This window comes from Sipha flava, unplaced genomic scaffold (genome assembly GCF_003268045.1).
Source record: "Sipha flava isolate LNK unplaced genomic scaffold, YSA_version1 65_pilon_pilon, whole genome shotgun sequence".
Lineage (NCBI taxonomy): Eukaryota > Metazoa > Arthropoda > Insecta > Hemiptera > Aphididae > Sipha > Sipha flava.
In genome coordinates, this window is record NW_020273605.1 from 2,020,326 (window position 1) to 2,036,499 (window position 16,174).

At 25.2% G+C, this 16,174-nt stretch overlaps 1 protein-coding gene across 2 annotated transcripts; it reads left to right on the forward strand.

The window, feature by feature from the left end:
* The first annotated feature begins 2,200 nt into the window (after positions 1–2,200).
* On the forward strand, positions 2,201–7,807 carry LOC112691631 (protein AF-10-like). 2 transcript variants are annotated; one of them, XM_025565966.1, is made up of 14 exons: positions 2,201–2,485; positions 3,117–3,306; positions 3,445–3,527; positions 3,597–3,761; positions 4,687–4,887; positions 4,983–5,145; positions 5,417–5,755; positions 6,009–6,132; positions 6,198–6,384; positions 6,612–6,765; positions 6,833–6,970; positions 7,052–7,202; positions 7,284–7,449; positions 7,515–7,807. In XM_025565966.1, exons 2-14 carry the CDS (start codon positions 3,198–3,200, stop codon positions 7,554–7,556), a joined length of 2,022 nt encoding a protein of 673 aa, XP_025421751.1. In that variant the 5' UTR covers positions 2,201–2,485; positions 3,117–3,197; the 3' UTR covers positions 7,557–7,807. The 2 variants fall into 2 exon arrangements, with proteins under 2 accessions (XP_025421751.1, XP_025421750.1); XM_025565965.1 differs by having other exon boundaries at positions 2,202–2,485; positions 3,186–3,306.
* Positions 7,808–16,174: the final 8,367 nt, after the last annotated feature.

Consider the following 16,174-nt stretch of genomic DNA (forward strand, 5'->3'; position numbering starts at 1 on the left):
TTAATTATGTAGAAGTTAGAAGAAATTACAATCATAGAAGTTCTCATTTTTAAATAATAAATTCAAGTAAAAATATAATAAAATTATATTCTGATAATAAAACAATATAAAATATGGTATCAAATGAAGTTATTTTTACTTTAGCATTATTTCTTCACTTTCTTAAAACATTGAAAATAAACATAACGACTAAGGAAGGGATTTGAACAATTGCATTTTTTTCTGAATATCCAAAAACGCTGCTTTTCAAGCACAAAGTTCATTTCATACATCAAGGAATTAAAAAATGTTACTTTTATTTCGCATTTTTGAGACTTTCTTTTTAAGAGCATTTTTTGACATTTTTATGTTTTAAGTCATTTATATACATTAAAATATTCTAAACAATACTATACATTTAATGTTATCATTTTTTTTAAGGCATTAAGTCGTTTTTTTAAATTTTTTATGGCATTAATATCCGTTCTCTAATTATGACCTATTTGTATGTCTATGGTATGATTTTAACCAGGATTGCTTCAATCTTCAATTTCTACCTAATAAAAACTTGTGTATTTTTGATACATTTAGGAAATAATTTTTATAATTTTCTAACAGTTTTGAGAAAAACTGATGAAAAATGATTCGTTAGTGTTCATTTTCAATTTATGTTAGGTTGTATCTTAATGGATAGCTAAAATAAAAGAATTATATTCAATGACAATTTTTAAAGCTATTTATTTTGTTGATTTTAAAAATTATATCTACAAAATGTATTATGTAAAAGTATAATATAAAAAATTAGTCATTTTTTTACTTTTAAGAGTGTAGTTATAACTGCCCATATCTACATGAATTAAATTAACTCGAGAACATTAATTCTGGGTTTCACTATTTGTTTATTTGAAAATATTTAAGAAAAAACTAAAAGTGCACATTTTTTATACATATTTATGCTTTTTTAATCGTTTTGAATTCCAAATGCTAAAATAATTTTATTCTTGCTCAGTTTTTTTGTAAATATGAAGTGACTAGTTTTATCATTTTCTTTGTCAATATTGGCCACTGTAATTGAACACTGATTTGTTTTCCATTATGTCGAATTGTACAAATGAGCCAGCCAATTTACACGCTACAATTTATTGTACATTTTATCAATCATTTGTGTCAAGTGAAACGGAACGTGTATACTGTAAATCAGTATGATATGGTCACATGTGACCCTTGTAGGTAATCAATGTGGCCTGTTACAATTTTTTTTAAATAAAACAAAATATAAAAATTATTTAAAAAATATTTTTTTTTAAAAAAATATAATAATTTGATTTTCAAGTATTTTCAAATAGAAATTTCATGATATAACTTGTGCACTTGAAAGACTGTACTGATCAAATTAATGTATACATACATCGTATATCTCAATCTGTTATCTTTTCATTAATCAATAAAATTATTGAAAAAAAATTTAACATGTACCTACATGCACATTGTATTTCTACTATATGTAACAAAATAACATTATATTAATATTGGTATTATTCGTACTTTTATATTTGGTGACCTGCTCTAAGATTATTATTAAGATTGGTTTACCAAAATGGTCTACCAAAGAAAAAAGGTTGGACATCACTGCTGTAAAACCTATGTCCTATTGAATCCTATTATCAGAATGAAATCCAAATATTGGATCGGAAAACTAAAATGTACATTTTCATTTTTATGCGAAGTTGAATGTAAACTATACTAATATATTTACCTATATTATTTAATAAATAATATAAAATTGGATTCAAGTGATATTTTTTTGAGAACTTATCTGGTTTACAGCAATTTTATGCATACATATTAAGGCTTATATGGTAAAAAAATCACAAAAGTGCTTCTTCCATATCATCAAAAATTACTAAAATAATTAAATACTACTGAAAAGTGAAGAGAAATACAGTTGAACTGAGATAGTAAACTGAGTAAAAATTAAAACGTGTAAACACTCTAGAACATGTACGTTTTATAAGTCCAATAAAATATACAATAAGTCGTTGCGTGTAAACCAGCCTTTAAACAGATCTCGATGTTGGTAACATATTATCATATTATTATGAATATATTATAGTCAAAGTTCAATAAAACGTTTGCAGCGTCGCTAAAACAATTAAAATCCTCGCGCCGTCTAAAGATACGTAAGCAAAAATTATTCTTAGGCGTTTTGATAACAAATCACGAACTGTATGATAACGCGCAGTGACAATAACTATTACGGATCGGCACCAACCGATGTGAAACGTTTCACCTTGCTTGAATTCTGCCTCTCCATGTCTTCTAAATAATTTATTTATCGTTATCATTATTGATTTTATATAATCCGCAGTTGTAAACCGAACATTTTGTTTAGACATCTGTCTCTATAGAAATATTGTTACAGCAGTTTCCACTCCGGTTTTACGACTGAATGAGTTCTTTATAAAGTTTCGAGATTTCGCAAACTAAGTTGTAGACGCAGGAAAAAGTATGTATTTGTTTTCAATTTTATATTTTTGTTGATAGTAATATTACATTAGGCTTGTGGCAATGGAGCATTTCAAATATTTCGCTGTAGTGCTGATGAGTTGTAAATCTATACAATACCTTTTTACCTATTATACTGGTCTGGCTATGAACTATTTACATCTATATATGCGAATGCCAGTCAGTTTTGCTGTTGAATTATAATTTGGATAATAATAGCAGTTGACTTTTCTATGCGGTATCGGGTGTATATAGGAAGTGTCTTGTTGTTTGCAATTAGTTTTAAATATAATATTGCGCCTAATACAAATCTATTTTATTATTTTGTTTAGTTAAAGTGTTTTACTTTGATTTATGTTTATGTTGTATTATGTAGACTGTAATTGATATTTGATATATTTTCTGATCAATATTTTTTGAATATACTATTGGTATTTTGTTTATAATGACTATTATAGAATTGTTGTACCTATTATTAAATTATGATTTATCTAAGCATTATTATTATTATTGTTATTATTTTGTATGATTTAGAGTATATATGATAAAGTATTCTTGATTAAGTTAAAAACTTACTATTTTTATTGTTCTCAACTATCCTATTGTTTTAAAATCTGTGTTAAATGTTATAGAATTTAACACAATAATATCAGATATTTAATAAAAAAAAAAAAATCATTTAAATACAATTGAATCTGTAGTAAATATCCAAAATGAAAGAAATGCTTGGTGGATGCAGCGTATGTTGTGATGACACGGGATGGACTGAAAACCCCTTGGTGTATTGTGATGGACCTAATTGTAACGTTGCTGTACATCAAGGTAAGTTTGCTGTCATTAGCACAATAGTTGTCAAATTATTAAAAATTGTACTATTTATTGACACATAGTTACACATTGTAAATTTTGGTTGAATTTTTAAAATAGATATTGTTTAATTTGTTGAAAATCTTATAACAGCTTGTTATGGAATTCGAATTGTACCCAAAGGAGAATGGTTTTGCAGGAAATGTGAAGCATTTAAAGAAAAATCTATTAAAGTGGTTCGTTTAAAATTAGAGTAATTTAAAAACTCTCCTTAGAATGTAAGAAACTTATAGCATTACTTTCAGAAATGTGAACTATGTCCATCTAAAGATGGTGCCCTAAAACCTACTGAAAATGGGAACTGGGCTCATGTTGTTTGCGCATTGTATATACCAGAAGTTACATTTATGGATGTTACTACTATGGAACCAGTAAAATTGGGTGCAATACCCAAAGACCGCTTTAACAGAGTAAATAGTATTAATTTACCACATATCAATTATTTTCGTCTTCATAGGGCTTGAACATTTATTTATTAAGTTTCCAATATTTATATTATTAGGTAATAAAATGTATTTGTTTATTATTTTATTTTGTTAGATAATACTAGAATGGTAGATAATTTAATTTAATTAATTGTAGAATTTAATAGTATCAGTGCATGTTTGTTATGTGTTGTTGATTTACAATCTAATGATTGTAATTCAGTTATTTTATATGTTAATATGTAAATAAATATAAGAAAATTAGTTATCTATTTTAGTATAGATGTTTATGATATAATGTATTGTAATTTACATTTATTTAGTTAAATTGACTTCAAATTTTCCTAACTGCTTTTTATTTTAAGTATATGTTAATCAACATTTTGAATTTTTTATCTGGAACTATTAATTATTAATCAAGTATCAATATTGTTTAAAACATTTGTTAATTATTATAAGAAATTCAAATTTCCATCTTCTAATCAGATTATTTAAAATGTTCAAAATTTAAAGTTTATACTAAATTATTTATTTAATGTAAAATGAGTTATAGTTACATTTATAAAATTTAAATGTTTAACATACATTATAGAAATAATATTTACTATTGATAAAGGTTGAATAACTAATAAATACGAATAACACAAAAAGCTTAATAGCATATTACTATTTAGTTTATTATTGTACAGTTTTTGCATGGCATAAAGCTTAGTAACCTTCACTTCATCTACTTTCGCTTATTTGATAGTGTTTGTATTTCATTATTTAATTCTTTATCTTCAGTTTCAAGCCCTTATAGTAGTATTAAAAACCATATAAATTGTGTTATAAATTATGAATTATCTTTTAAAAAGCAAATGTATGTATGATAATTATTTATATTTATGCTATTTATTTATTCATTTTTCAGTTGTGTTATATATGTGAAGAAAAAAATAAAGGACCTAAATCAACAACATATGGAGCATGTATGCCATGTAATAAATCTGGTTGCAAATTAGTATTTCATGTGACATGTGCTCAAAGTGCTGGTTTATTGTGTGAAGAAGCAGGAAATTACTACGATAATGTTAAATATGTTGGTTATTGTAAGCATCATTATTCTAAGTTGGTTAGTATTTTACTACTTTTGTCTTCAAATATATTAAACGTAATATATTATTTTTATTAATATTTATAAGTGACTAATTTTTTTTGTACTTCTAAAAAAAAAGCAACAATGTTAAACCTATCGCTCCATATCGCCCTCAAAATCAATCAGAAAATTCATCATCAGATAATACTCCAGAAAAACTACTATCTTTAAATACAGATTTGGACCCTCAAACTTCAAAACCAAAACGAAAATTAACTATTATTAATAATTTAGGTATGCATACTAATTAGGTATTAAAGTAAAATAAAAATGTGTAAGCAATATGGTTAGTTCATAAATATATATTATATTATTATTGGTTATAAAGGTATCTAATTTATATTAATATATATTGTTTACTGATGTATAACTTAAGTTCAATTTTTTCCTGTATGTTTTATCTCATTGATTCTTGTAAACTGGCCTTGCTAACATATCTGTCATTTACTTCCGAGTATTATATTAAATTTATTAAATTAACTTATATTGTATAATTTTGTTTTAGGTGATAAAATTACTAATGATAAAAAAAACAAAGATTCAGAAAATCAAAACATACCAAGTGATGATCATAAAAAATCAGGTCATCATATTGTAACTACCAATCAGTCTGGGAATTTAGTTATTTCAATTGGGACTAAAGTTGAAAATAAATCATCAACTAGTAAGAAACAGGGTCTAGAAGATTCTGAAACTGAAAAGAAACAAACTACTAAATATCAGAAAACAAAGAATGCAATGAATACCACTAAGGCAGACAATGATCAACTTTCTAATGGAATAAAAATAACTGAAGAAACAAACTTGTATCGTATTGAAAATAAAAATACAAATATGAAATCAAGTCAGTACAAGTTTATGTTTTCAGTTGTATTAAAAAAATAGTTTATGTTTTTATTAAATAATGTATTCATATAAAACCAAGTGCAAAAAACTAAAACATATTGTGTTAAATGAGAAATTTGATAAATAGTGAATTAATATTTTAAAAGTCATAAAATTAATCTTTAGAAATAATGCTTTAAATATATAGTATAATAGTACTAGAAACCAATAGAAAATAATGTATTTATTATTTAAATTTATCTTTTACTAAGGTGGATCTACTGTTAATTTAACCAAGATTCCTGAATCAAATACATTAAAAAAAGAAACCAGCATTATTAGTACTCCTTCACATAATAAACAAGTTTTAAAAGCAGAAGGTCCTGATAGAAAAGTGTAAGTAAAAATGTATATTATTATATTGTATGAAATATTATATAATAAATATGATTTTAAAATAGTACAAACGTCCCTCACATGTTGGGAAATACATTAAATCCAACATCCAGTGCGGCACAAAAAATGGAAAATAATTTAAATGAAGAAATGGAAACACATAGAATGTATAATAGTGAACAAAATTCATCAGCCAATGCACAAAAACATGTTTTACAGCGACGAAATCAAAAACCAACACAAAACCATTTGGTTTGTTAATCAAGTTGTTTAATTTATATGTATTTATATATAGTATGGAGCAGAAAGTTATTTTAGAATAAATTATTTTATAATTTTAGTTGTGGTATTTTTTCAAAAATAGTTGACATATGAGAGTAGGAATACAAATATTAATTTTATTTCATGTTGAAATGCTTTTAGTTTTTCTATTTCATTATGTAATTAAAATACATATATTTATTGCATTCTTTTTATAGGAAACACCTCATCCTCAAGGACCTTCTGCGTGGCCTTCATTTTCGAATGGAATTAATATTAATAATAATAACACTCATGCTTTAGAAGATTTGCTTGAAAGACAATGGGAACAAGGTGGAGCATTTTTAATGGAGCAAGCTCAACACTTTGACAGTATGAAATAGAAAAAAAAAATTTAGTATAATTTTTAACTTAAACGGTCTTATTTATAATATTATAGTTGCCTCGTTGTTAACATGTTTGTATCAATTGAAAAGTGAAAATGTGACCTTGGAAGATGAATTAGCAAATTATACAAGACGTCGTGATCACTTATTAGCTGTTAATGCACGTCTAGCAATTCCACTTACACCTCAAAGTAATTAATTTATATAACTCAATGATGTTTTTATAAAAAATAAAACTAACTTCAACTTTTTCATATGTTATTCATTTTAAGATAATCGAAACCAAACACCCGTACCTCTTACTAATAATCATACAGATGGTCCTATTCCTATTCAACCGCCAAGATCAAATTATCAGTCTAATCATAGGAATATTGATTCTTCAATGCAGCATAGATACCAAAACCATTCAATGGCAAACAGGTTTGATTAACTTATAATAAATATAATAATATTTAAATAGTTTAATTTTATCAATAAATTATTATAAATAATAATTTATAGACATCCAGCTCATCATATATCAAATAATATACCCTCCCAAGTAGTTATAAGAGGAGGTATCCAAGAGCCAAGACCAGACAACCGAAGACAAGTCAACCAAAATATGGGCGCTTTGAATCCTAATACTATGTTCCAGGGTTCTGCACAACAACCTTCTAACATGACTGTAAGTTAATAAAAAATTAATAATTATTTATTGTGTTTTTTTAAATGTATACAATGTTTTCATAGTTGCCACGCCATCAGATGGATGGTCAACCAAAACATAGTTGAGAACACGTTAATTGCTCATGTACTGAATGTACTTCACTTCTAGCTGAATACATCTGGAAACAAATTACTTAAAATTTTACTTATCTTATTCAAATTCAGTAAAAGAATATTCTGGAAGGATATTTTTTATTTTTATTACGTCAATTGTTGGAACTTTAGAACAAAATTGAGCATCTTAACATTAGTTAATTAAAATCCTTAACCGTAGATTTCTTACAGTACTAAATACAATACATTTTTCATTATTTTTATTTTGAAATAATTACTTATGATTCATATTAATATCAATAATTTTTTCCATTATAATTACAACAATTATATTTAATACCACTGTGGTCTTATAAAAACTATATTAAAAATAAAATGTTTGGTTAGTGAATTATTTACTTAAAAAGTTTTTAGTTTATTTTTAATTATAATTTGTATAGTATAAATATATATAAATATATATATATATATATATAAATATATATATATATATATATATAGATTCAAATGTTTTAAGTAAGTTAAAACAATCCAAGTATTAAATATTTCATAAAATGTTAATTTATTTAGAAAGATAAGGAATTAATGAGAAATTTTAAAAATAATTTGATGATTATTATATTTCGATATTTCAGCTATTAATTCTTTATTTACCAATTTTTCCATATTAATTAATAATAATAATAAGTTGTTTCTATTTGTCATTAGTTAATGCCCATTTATTATTATTATTTTATTTACCTTGCTATGTTGAGCATATAACGATGGCAATAAACAAATTGATGTATTGCGATCTCTATTTTTATTTTTATATCAAATAATGTTATTAACTATTTGATGTCCATAAATCATTTTTTTAATTATATAATACCTAAATTAATTTGTATGAACTAGTTGTAAGCATTTCACTAAATTAATAACTAAACTCAGATTGATGAAAAACTGAATGATTATATTATTAAATTTATATAAAAGTATCCACCTATAATTGTATGTTTTAATTATATTTATATTAAGTGCTTATGTGTATTCAAAATATTTACCTGTCGGTATTATACTTAGTATGTCGTTACAATTTATTTTTAACATTATAATTTGATAAATGTCTTTTATTATTGAACATTATTATTAATTAGAAAAACTGTTTTTTATTGCAAACTTTTGGTACCATTTTTGGAAAAGTTGAGCAAATAAATTTAAATTAAGTTTTAAGTAAGAACTGTACTTAACTAGGTGCTTAATGCTTGGTTTTATGTATTGCCGTACTTAGCCGTCTTAAAAATGTTCCATGTTTCATTATTATTGTTTTGTTATACATATATACATATTAATAGGTTGAAGTTTGATTTTTTTTTTTTTTGTTTTGTTTCTTTTTATTATTAATTGTGAAACTTTAAAAAATGTTGTATCATAATCCATTATTTTAACTGATTAATATAATTCTTTTTTAAAATTATTAAGAATTTAAGAACATTAAATTGATATCATACCTATTGTTTCAGTTTTTGTAGTTTCATAAATTATAACAAATTTGAATCAAATATTGCATAATAATTATTTGTCTACAATAAAATTGATTTCCTTTGGTATAGAAACTGACTAATTCATTAATTTTTAATATTAGGGCAAAGAGATCATTTCTAACTAAGATTTTTTTTAGATTTATCTAAGTATATAAGAAATGTATACAGATTTGTTATATGACAATTGAGTAGTGTTAATTTTATCTTATAACTTAAGTTTCAAAAATATTCAATGGTTTTATTTTTCATAAAATAAAAATGATTTTCTTTCAATTAAATTATGAACAAAAATTAAGTGATTGAGTTAAAATTAAAATATTATTAAGCAAACTTTGTTAGTTATTTGGCATTAAATTTTAGAAATTATCAAAATATTTCAATGATAATTTATATTGAATGACATATGTAACACTACACTATCATTATTTACTAAATGTACATAACAATGTGCATTATTATATACTTGAGATTCCTTTGTATAAGTGACATACAGTTGTTTGCCACTTCTAGAATATTCATGCAAAAAGTAGTTGTATTTATAAATAATTTCAAGATCAAATTTTATAGAATGCACAGATTAAATTTTCCAATGTTGTATAACAAATATAAGTTACAATTATACTGGTTGAAGCTGTTTAATTTAAATAGTACTTCACTACAATATTATTTAATATGATAAATGAATCTGTATAGAATTCGTTAGAGCAGATATAAGAACATTTAATTAAAAATTCAAATATTTACCTACAGCAGGTCTCTTTAAAATTACATTTTCACTTAGACTTCAACTGGGATTCTCATCTTAAAATCTTGACCAACTTAAAAAGCAATGAACATTTCGGAAATTGCATTCTTAGATACGTGTTTTAATTGAATGAATCAACAAATGTTGAATTATAAAAGCGTAAAGCCCAATCAACAGCGGTTAATATTTCAATTATAAAATGTCAATTACCTATTCACAAGCGTTGATTTTAAAAGGACTGCACCATTGTTAATTTTGCCAATAATTATTTTGACAATGAAAAATAATTAATATCGAATTACGACCAAATGTGTTCAACGATAGCGTGCCCAAATACGTTCCCCTTTACGCTTTGCAATCTCGTATCCACAATGATCGGCGATGTTCACCTACCTTGGTCCAAGCTCGTCAACCGCGTTTCGCGCGTACAGTGCTTGTTTCAATCTTCGACGATAGTGACCATAGTTTCATGTTATCATTTCATTTACGTGTCCGTTGCAATTCCTGACGATTCAACCGACGCGAGCCGAGCATGCAAATGTTACGTGTTACGAAACCGTACAACGTACACCGCATCTCTCACGATTTCCGGGCGCGCGTCCTACCAGTATTATTGCGTAATCGCGACTACTTCTAAAATTCGTACAGCGATCGTTCGGATATTTAAAACGGTCAACAGTAATAATAATAATAATCTTGAATCTAATTCGTAGAACTCGAATTTTCCTTGATCACTCGTCGCAAAAATAAACGCCATGTACCTATTGCGGGTAAAACTGAGTTCGCCTGATATTTTTAACATAAATTCAATAGAACTTGTTCGTCAACACATCGGTTTCGCCCTACCTATACTAATCGTATGAAGTCTGAGTGATTGCTGGCCGAGTTCAAAACACGTTTACTAACAGGTAGGAGTTATATTATACTATAAAACAAAATTTAAACGTATTTTTACGTACATACAAGACGTTTCATATAAACACATAATTATAGACGTCTTGTACTGTATAAAAATATAATCCATTGTCAACAACATAAATTTATAATTAAAACTAAAAAAAAAAATATAATTTATGTATAGACAATGTGGAGCAATTAATCTATTATTAAAAAAACAATTATTAATAGTATTAATAATTATCATTATTTTATCACGGACGTAATTATAGTAAATTTAATTAACTTGTGATTTTTATAATGCTTAATATTCTTATATTATTAGATTGTACATAAAACATAGAAAACACAACAAGTGTTTTAATTGTTAATGTAAATATTTTAGTTTAAATAATTGTTCATTGGTAATTTTTTTTTTCATTTATTGTTTAATAAATAATAGCAGTAGGAAATAAAAATAGACTTATTTTATGTATATAAAAATATTCCATATTAGATATTAACTTTGGCAACATTTAGATTTTACTTTAGAATATGAATGTAATAATATATTATATTCTGTATCCATAACAATATTTTATTATTTTTCTATAAATATCTTCTAGATAGATATCTATTCGAAAGGTAAGAAAAGAAAATTGCAAACAAAAAGATGTTTTTATAATTTATATAACATATATAATATTTAACTGTTTAATACCTATATTATTACTAAGTATTTAAATTTAAAACCTAACTTACTATCTGAAATAAGAAATATTTTTAATTTTTTAAGAGTGAATTTTAAAAACAACATATACATTTTTGTCATTTTATGCATGTATATTACCAATTCTGCTATATAGATACTAGGAGGTATAAGTATTAATAATAAAAATAAAAAAATTCTTAAATGGTTTGTATTGATTTTAATTGACAAAATTTAGTTGACAAAAACTTCACTACCTCTCTATTCCTATAAACAATTTTGGCCCATGATGTCAAAGTGTATCTGAGATTTGGCCTACCATAAAAAAAAGGTTAGAGACCTCTAGATTAGTGAATCATAATAATTGTATTATATAATTATAATTTTATTTTAATATATGTACACACTTTTGGGCTTTCCTCAAAATTAATTTTACTTTTTCTTTGATTGTCTAGTGATAAACTCTTATAATTAATGATTTTAGCATTGTTTTTATTGTTTCATTGGAGCTATTAATTAATAATTAAACTATCAATGCAATGTTCACAATCGAGCCCGGATTATGATAGTTTGGGACTTGGGACCAAACAATTTTAGGGGCCCATAACCATAATCAAAATATTGATGACCCACAAATAAATACCTATATTTCAGAGCCAAAAAAAAAAAATTATATTCTAATTTATAAATTAATTTTTTGCTTTTTTTAATACAAAAATAAAAAATTTATTTGTATAAATAATTTTTTCTTTCTTTTTGGAAAGCAAACCCTTTAATTATATAATCAATATTAATTACCTCCAAAACATTACTCCTTGAACACAAAACAATTAAACTATTTAAATTTACTTGAGAACTGTTCGTTTTATTGTTTTTTCTATCTATTATTATTGTTTATTCTATAATTTCTCCTTTTTTTATATGAGATAAAAAAAAGACTTAAAAAAACCTACTATCTGCCAGGGGCCTACTATTGTTTGATATCCGTTGTGGGCCTGGACCATGAAGCCCTCTGCCTCCCCCCCTTAATCCAGGCTTGGTCACAATGGATTATAAATATGTTATATTTTAACTATAGTAGGTAATTAGTCTATACTACCTACTATATAGAATATTATAAGATATACCATATCATACCTGATAATATGATAGATGTTGTATAATAGAAAATCTTAGTATCAACTATTGCTATTCTGTATTCAACCAGCAGCTATTGTAAATGTGTTTTGTTTGTTGATACTTACACCTTAAATATTAATTTTAATCTACAATTATTCAAATTTCTGTTTGGTAAAATTAAATTTAATATGTTCTTAAGTTAAATATCATTAAATTTATATTGACAACTAAGAATAAAATATTGGTTCTTGGGTTAGATAAATATTTTATCAACAACAATTTACCAAAGCTCTTCTTGATACCCCTACACTAGATAGGTATTATGTTAGGAACTAAATTGGTGGTTGGGTATAATTTTATTTAATTGTATGTACTCGAAAAAATCCTTTGTGTGCCACTATTACAGTTCAAATTTAAATGCTTGAATTAAATTGATGTTAACAATCATTTTTTTTGATAATTTAATATTACTATTATCATTTAAATTAGTTCTTATTACTGTACATATTTAATTCATATTGTATAATAATAATACAGATTTTATAAAGTATATTTTAATTGATGGTATTAATGTCAAAGTAACAAAATATTCAAATATTTTCTGATTTATATATTAAATATATGTTGTGTTTAATGTGTCAAATAATTATACATACAATAAATTTAAAAATTATAAGGCTAAATTAGTATGTATACATATTACTTGTAGGTAAATCAATGTATTTTTTTTTAAGTTAAATATTTTTAGTGTCCTTCTCAATAATTTTCATGATAAATATTTTTATTTTCTGAAGTAAGTTTAAAAACACTACGTTTATAGAGTAATCAGTTTAATTTACATCTTTTTTTTTCTCACCAGCCCTCACAAATCTGAGACTTTGTTGCCATCACCACATTCCTCCATCTCTCTTGATCTTGAACAATTTTGTTCCGTTCTTGCACTCCTAGTGTTTTAAGATCCTTTTTCACTATGTATAGCTATCTATTTCTCGGTCTACCTCATAGCCTTTACTCTTCCATTTTCCATTCCATGGCTTTTCTGATGATTTTTTCTCATTTTTTATTCTTTTTTGTAGCTAGTAATTGGTGCTAAGCCCAGTTTTTTCTGAAATTCCTTGTTGAACTTCTTTCTCCATTCACTTGTCCTTGTGTCATGCACTGGTCCACATATCATCCTTCAAATTATATTTTCAAAAGTTCTAATTTATCTTAGTGTCACACTTGTTGTCCATACTTCACGCGAGAATGGGTCTAATTATTGCCATGTGCAATCTTAATTTTGTTTACTTGGAAAGAGTTTTGAATTTGAAGAATTTTCGCTACATAAAAGAAGCTTTTTCTGCCTTTGCTATCTTTACATCAAACTCACGTAATGAGTCATTCTTTGTACTCATCAATATTCCTAAATATTGGAATTCTTCAACTTTTTTGTAAGCTAATTTATCGATTATCTTGGTCTGCTTCTCTGTCAAGAAGCTCCATTCTGATTTTTTCCACATTAATTTGTAACTCTACTTTCTTTGTAACCTTTTTTAGAGCCGTGGTTGACTCCAAAGCATCCTTCAGTGATTCACTTAGGGTATTCGGATCATCCACAAAATCTAGAATCTAGAATTAGTACTCAGCGATCATTGACTGCTATTTCATTTTTTTTTTTGCTTTGTATCATTCTCACTGCTTTTTCTATAACTAAATTTAACAATTTTGGAGATAATGCATCGCTTTATTTTAAGCCGGTTTCTACTGTGAAAGCTTCAGGTAATGTACTGTCAACCTTTATCTGATATTTTGGTTCTTCCTTACAAATTTTAGTAAGTGACTCAAGTTTATTGGGTGTACCAAATTTTCCATAATATTTTACAGGTTCTCTCTATGAATGCTATCATAAGCTTTCCCAAAGTCCACAAATATCTGCCAAAAATCTTAACAGTATTCTTATTATTTATCAATAATTTATCCAATTATCAAAAGTTGTTCTACTGTTTATATTTTTAATCATACTTTATACATACAGATACTTATATATAGATACAGATATTTTGTGATACAATGCAATTTTTAAGCATGTATTCTAACACACATATATATATATCCCGTGGCAGTGTGTATTTATGCTTTGTATGCATACAATTTAAAAGTTAAAAAAATATTTTTATATTAATGAAAATTATAATTTTATCAATTGTAGTAATTAAGTATTCTATAATATAATATTCTGTGGATTATCCTTAAAGGTCATTGGGATTGATTAATTCGCAATATTATAGCTGCGATGCACTTTTATATTTATTTATTAGTGAAGAACAATATTATGAGTTAAAGGACATTTTTAATTGAAATCTTACATAATTCTTATATTAATTGTACTGTCATTTTGAAGGTTTTTTTACATTTTAGTTATTCCAACAAGTGTGTTATTTAAATATTAATATTTTTGTATTATTCTACAGTTAAATCAAGATAACTTGAATTTCAAGGGAGGTAAAAATTAACTATCTTATGTATTTTTTGAGTTATAACTGAAATTTTTTTAAAGATACATATGTGCATATTTATTAACTAAAACTACAATTAGAAGATTACATTTTAAAACATAATACCTATATTTATAATTATCACAATTTAGAATAAATAACTTGAAATAAGAGTTTGACGTTAAGGAGGTTTTAAAACAAAGTCTTTAATTCCCCCTAAGTACTTGAAAAGTATTTCACCTAATATTCGTTTTCTTTATTATTGTTGAGTCAGATTTAGGAATTGGTTGCACAGCATTTACAAAGTCTTGATGAATTAATACTCCAGTTGTATGTATATAAGTGTCTAGTTGATTAAATGTGTGAAATATAATTTCAAATTCTAAATTATTGTTATCTACTATAGTTTTCTAATTATCCTCCAATATGCCTTCTACATTAGTATATTTGATTTTTCTTTTCTTAGACAAAATGTTTTAAAACTTTTTTAACAATTGTTAATGTAATTCGTTTACGAGAATTAACTACTAATTGTATATGCTACACAACAAAGATATATGACTACTGTTGATTATTTTATAGCACATAGTGATAGTTTCAATATTACATTTATTATTTTAAACCGGTTATTCTAATGATATATTTGTATATTATAATAATATATTTGTCATAACTGACATTGAGTTATCTATGCTCAATTATTTTTACATTTGACTATCATGAAAAATATTGCATTAAATGTATAGACCAACGTTTCCCAAACTTTTTTCTTCCGGACCCCTTAGAGATAATAAAATTGATCGTGGACCTCTTAGTACAAAAAACAATTAAAAAACAATAATAAATAATAATACTTTGTATATTTGAAATTTTTGTTCGCGGAACCCCTCCAGTATTTGTGCGGACTACAGTTTAGGAAACGCTGGTATAGACAATATATATATAGGATATCTAGGGACAGGTATACATTTGAATTGTCAAGGTATTCGAGTTATCGAGATTCGACTGTATTATATTTTATAAAATGTTTTTAATTCTTAACCAAACAATCAGATTTCGATTAATCAGTTTATATGACTAAGGTCAACCCATCTTTGAATCTCTAAATTTACTAGCTATATTGAGTGTATTTACCTAGGTAACTTGAGTTAAAATATTCAGGAATTTTTTTTAATTAAAACATT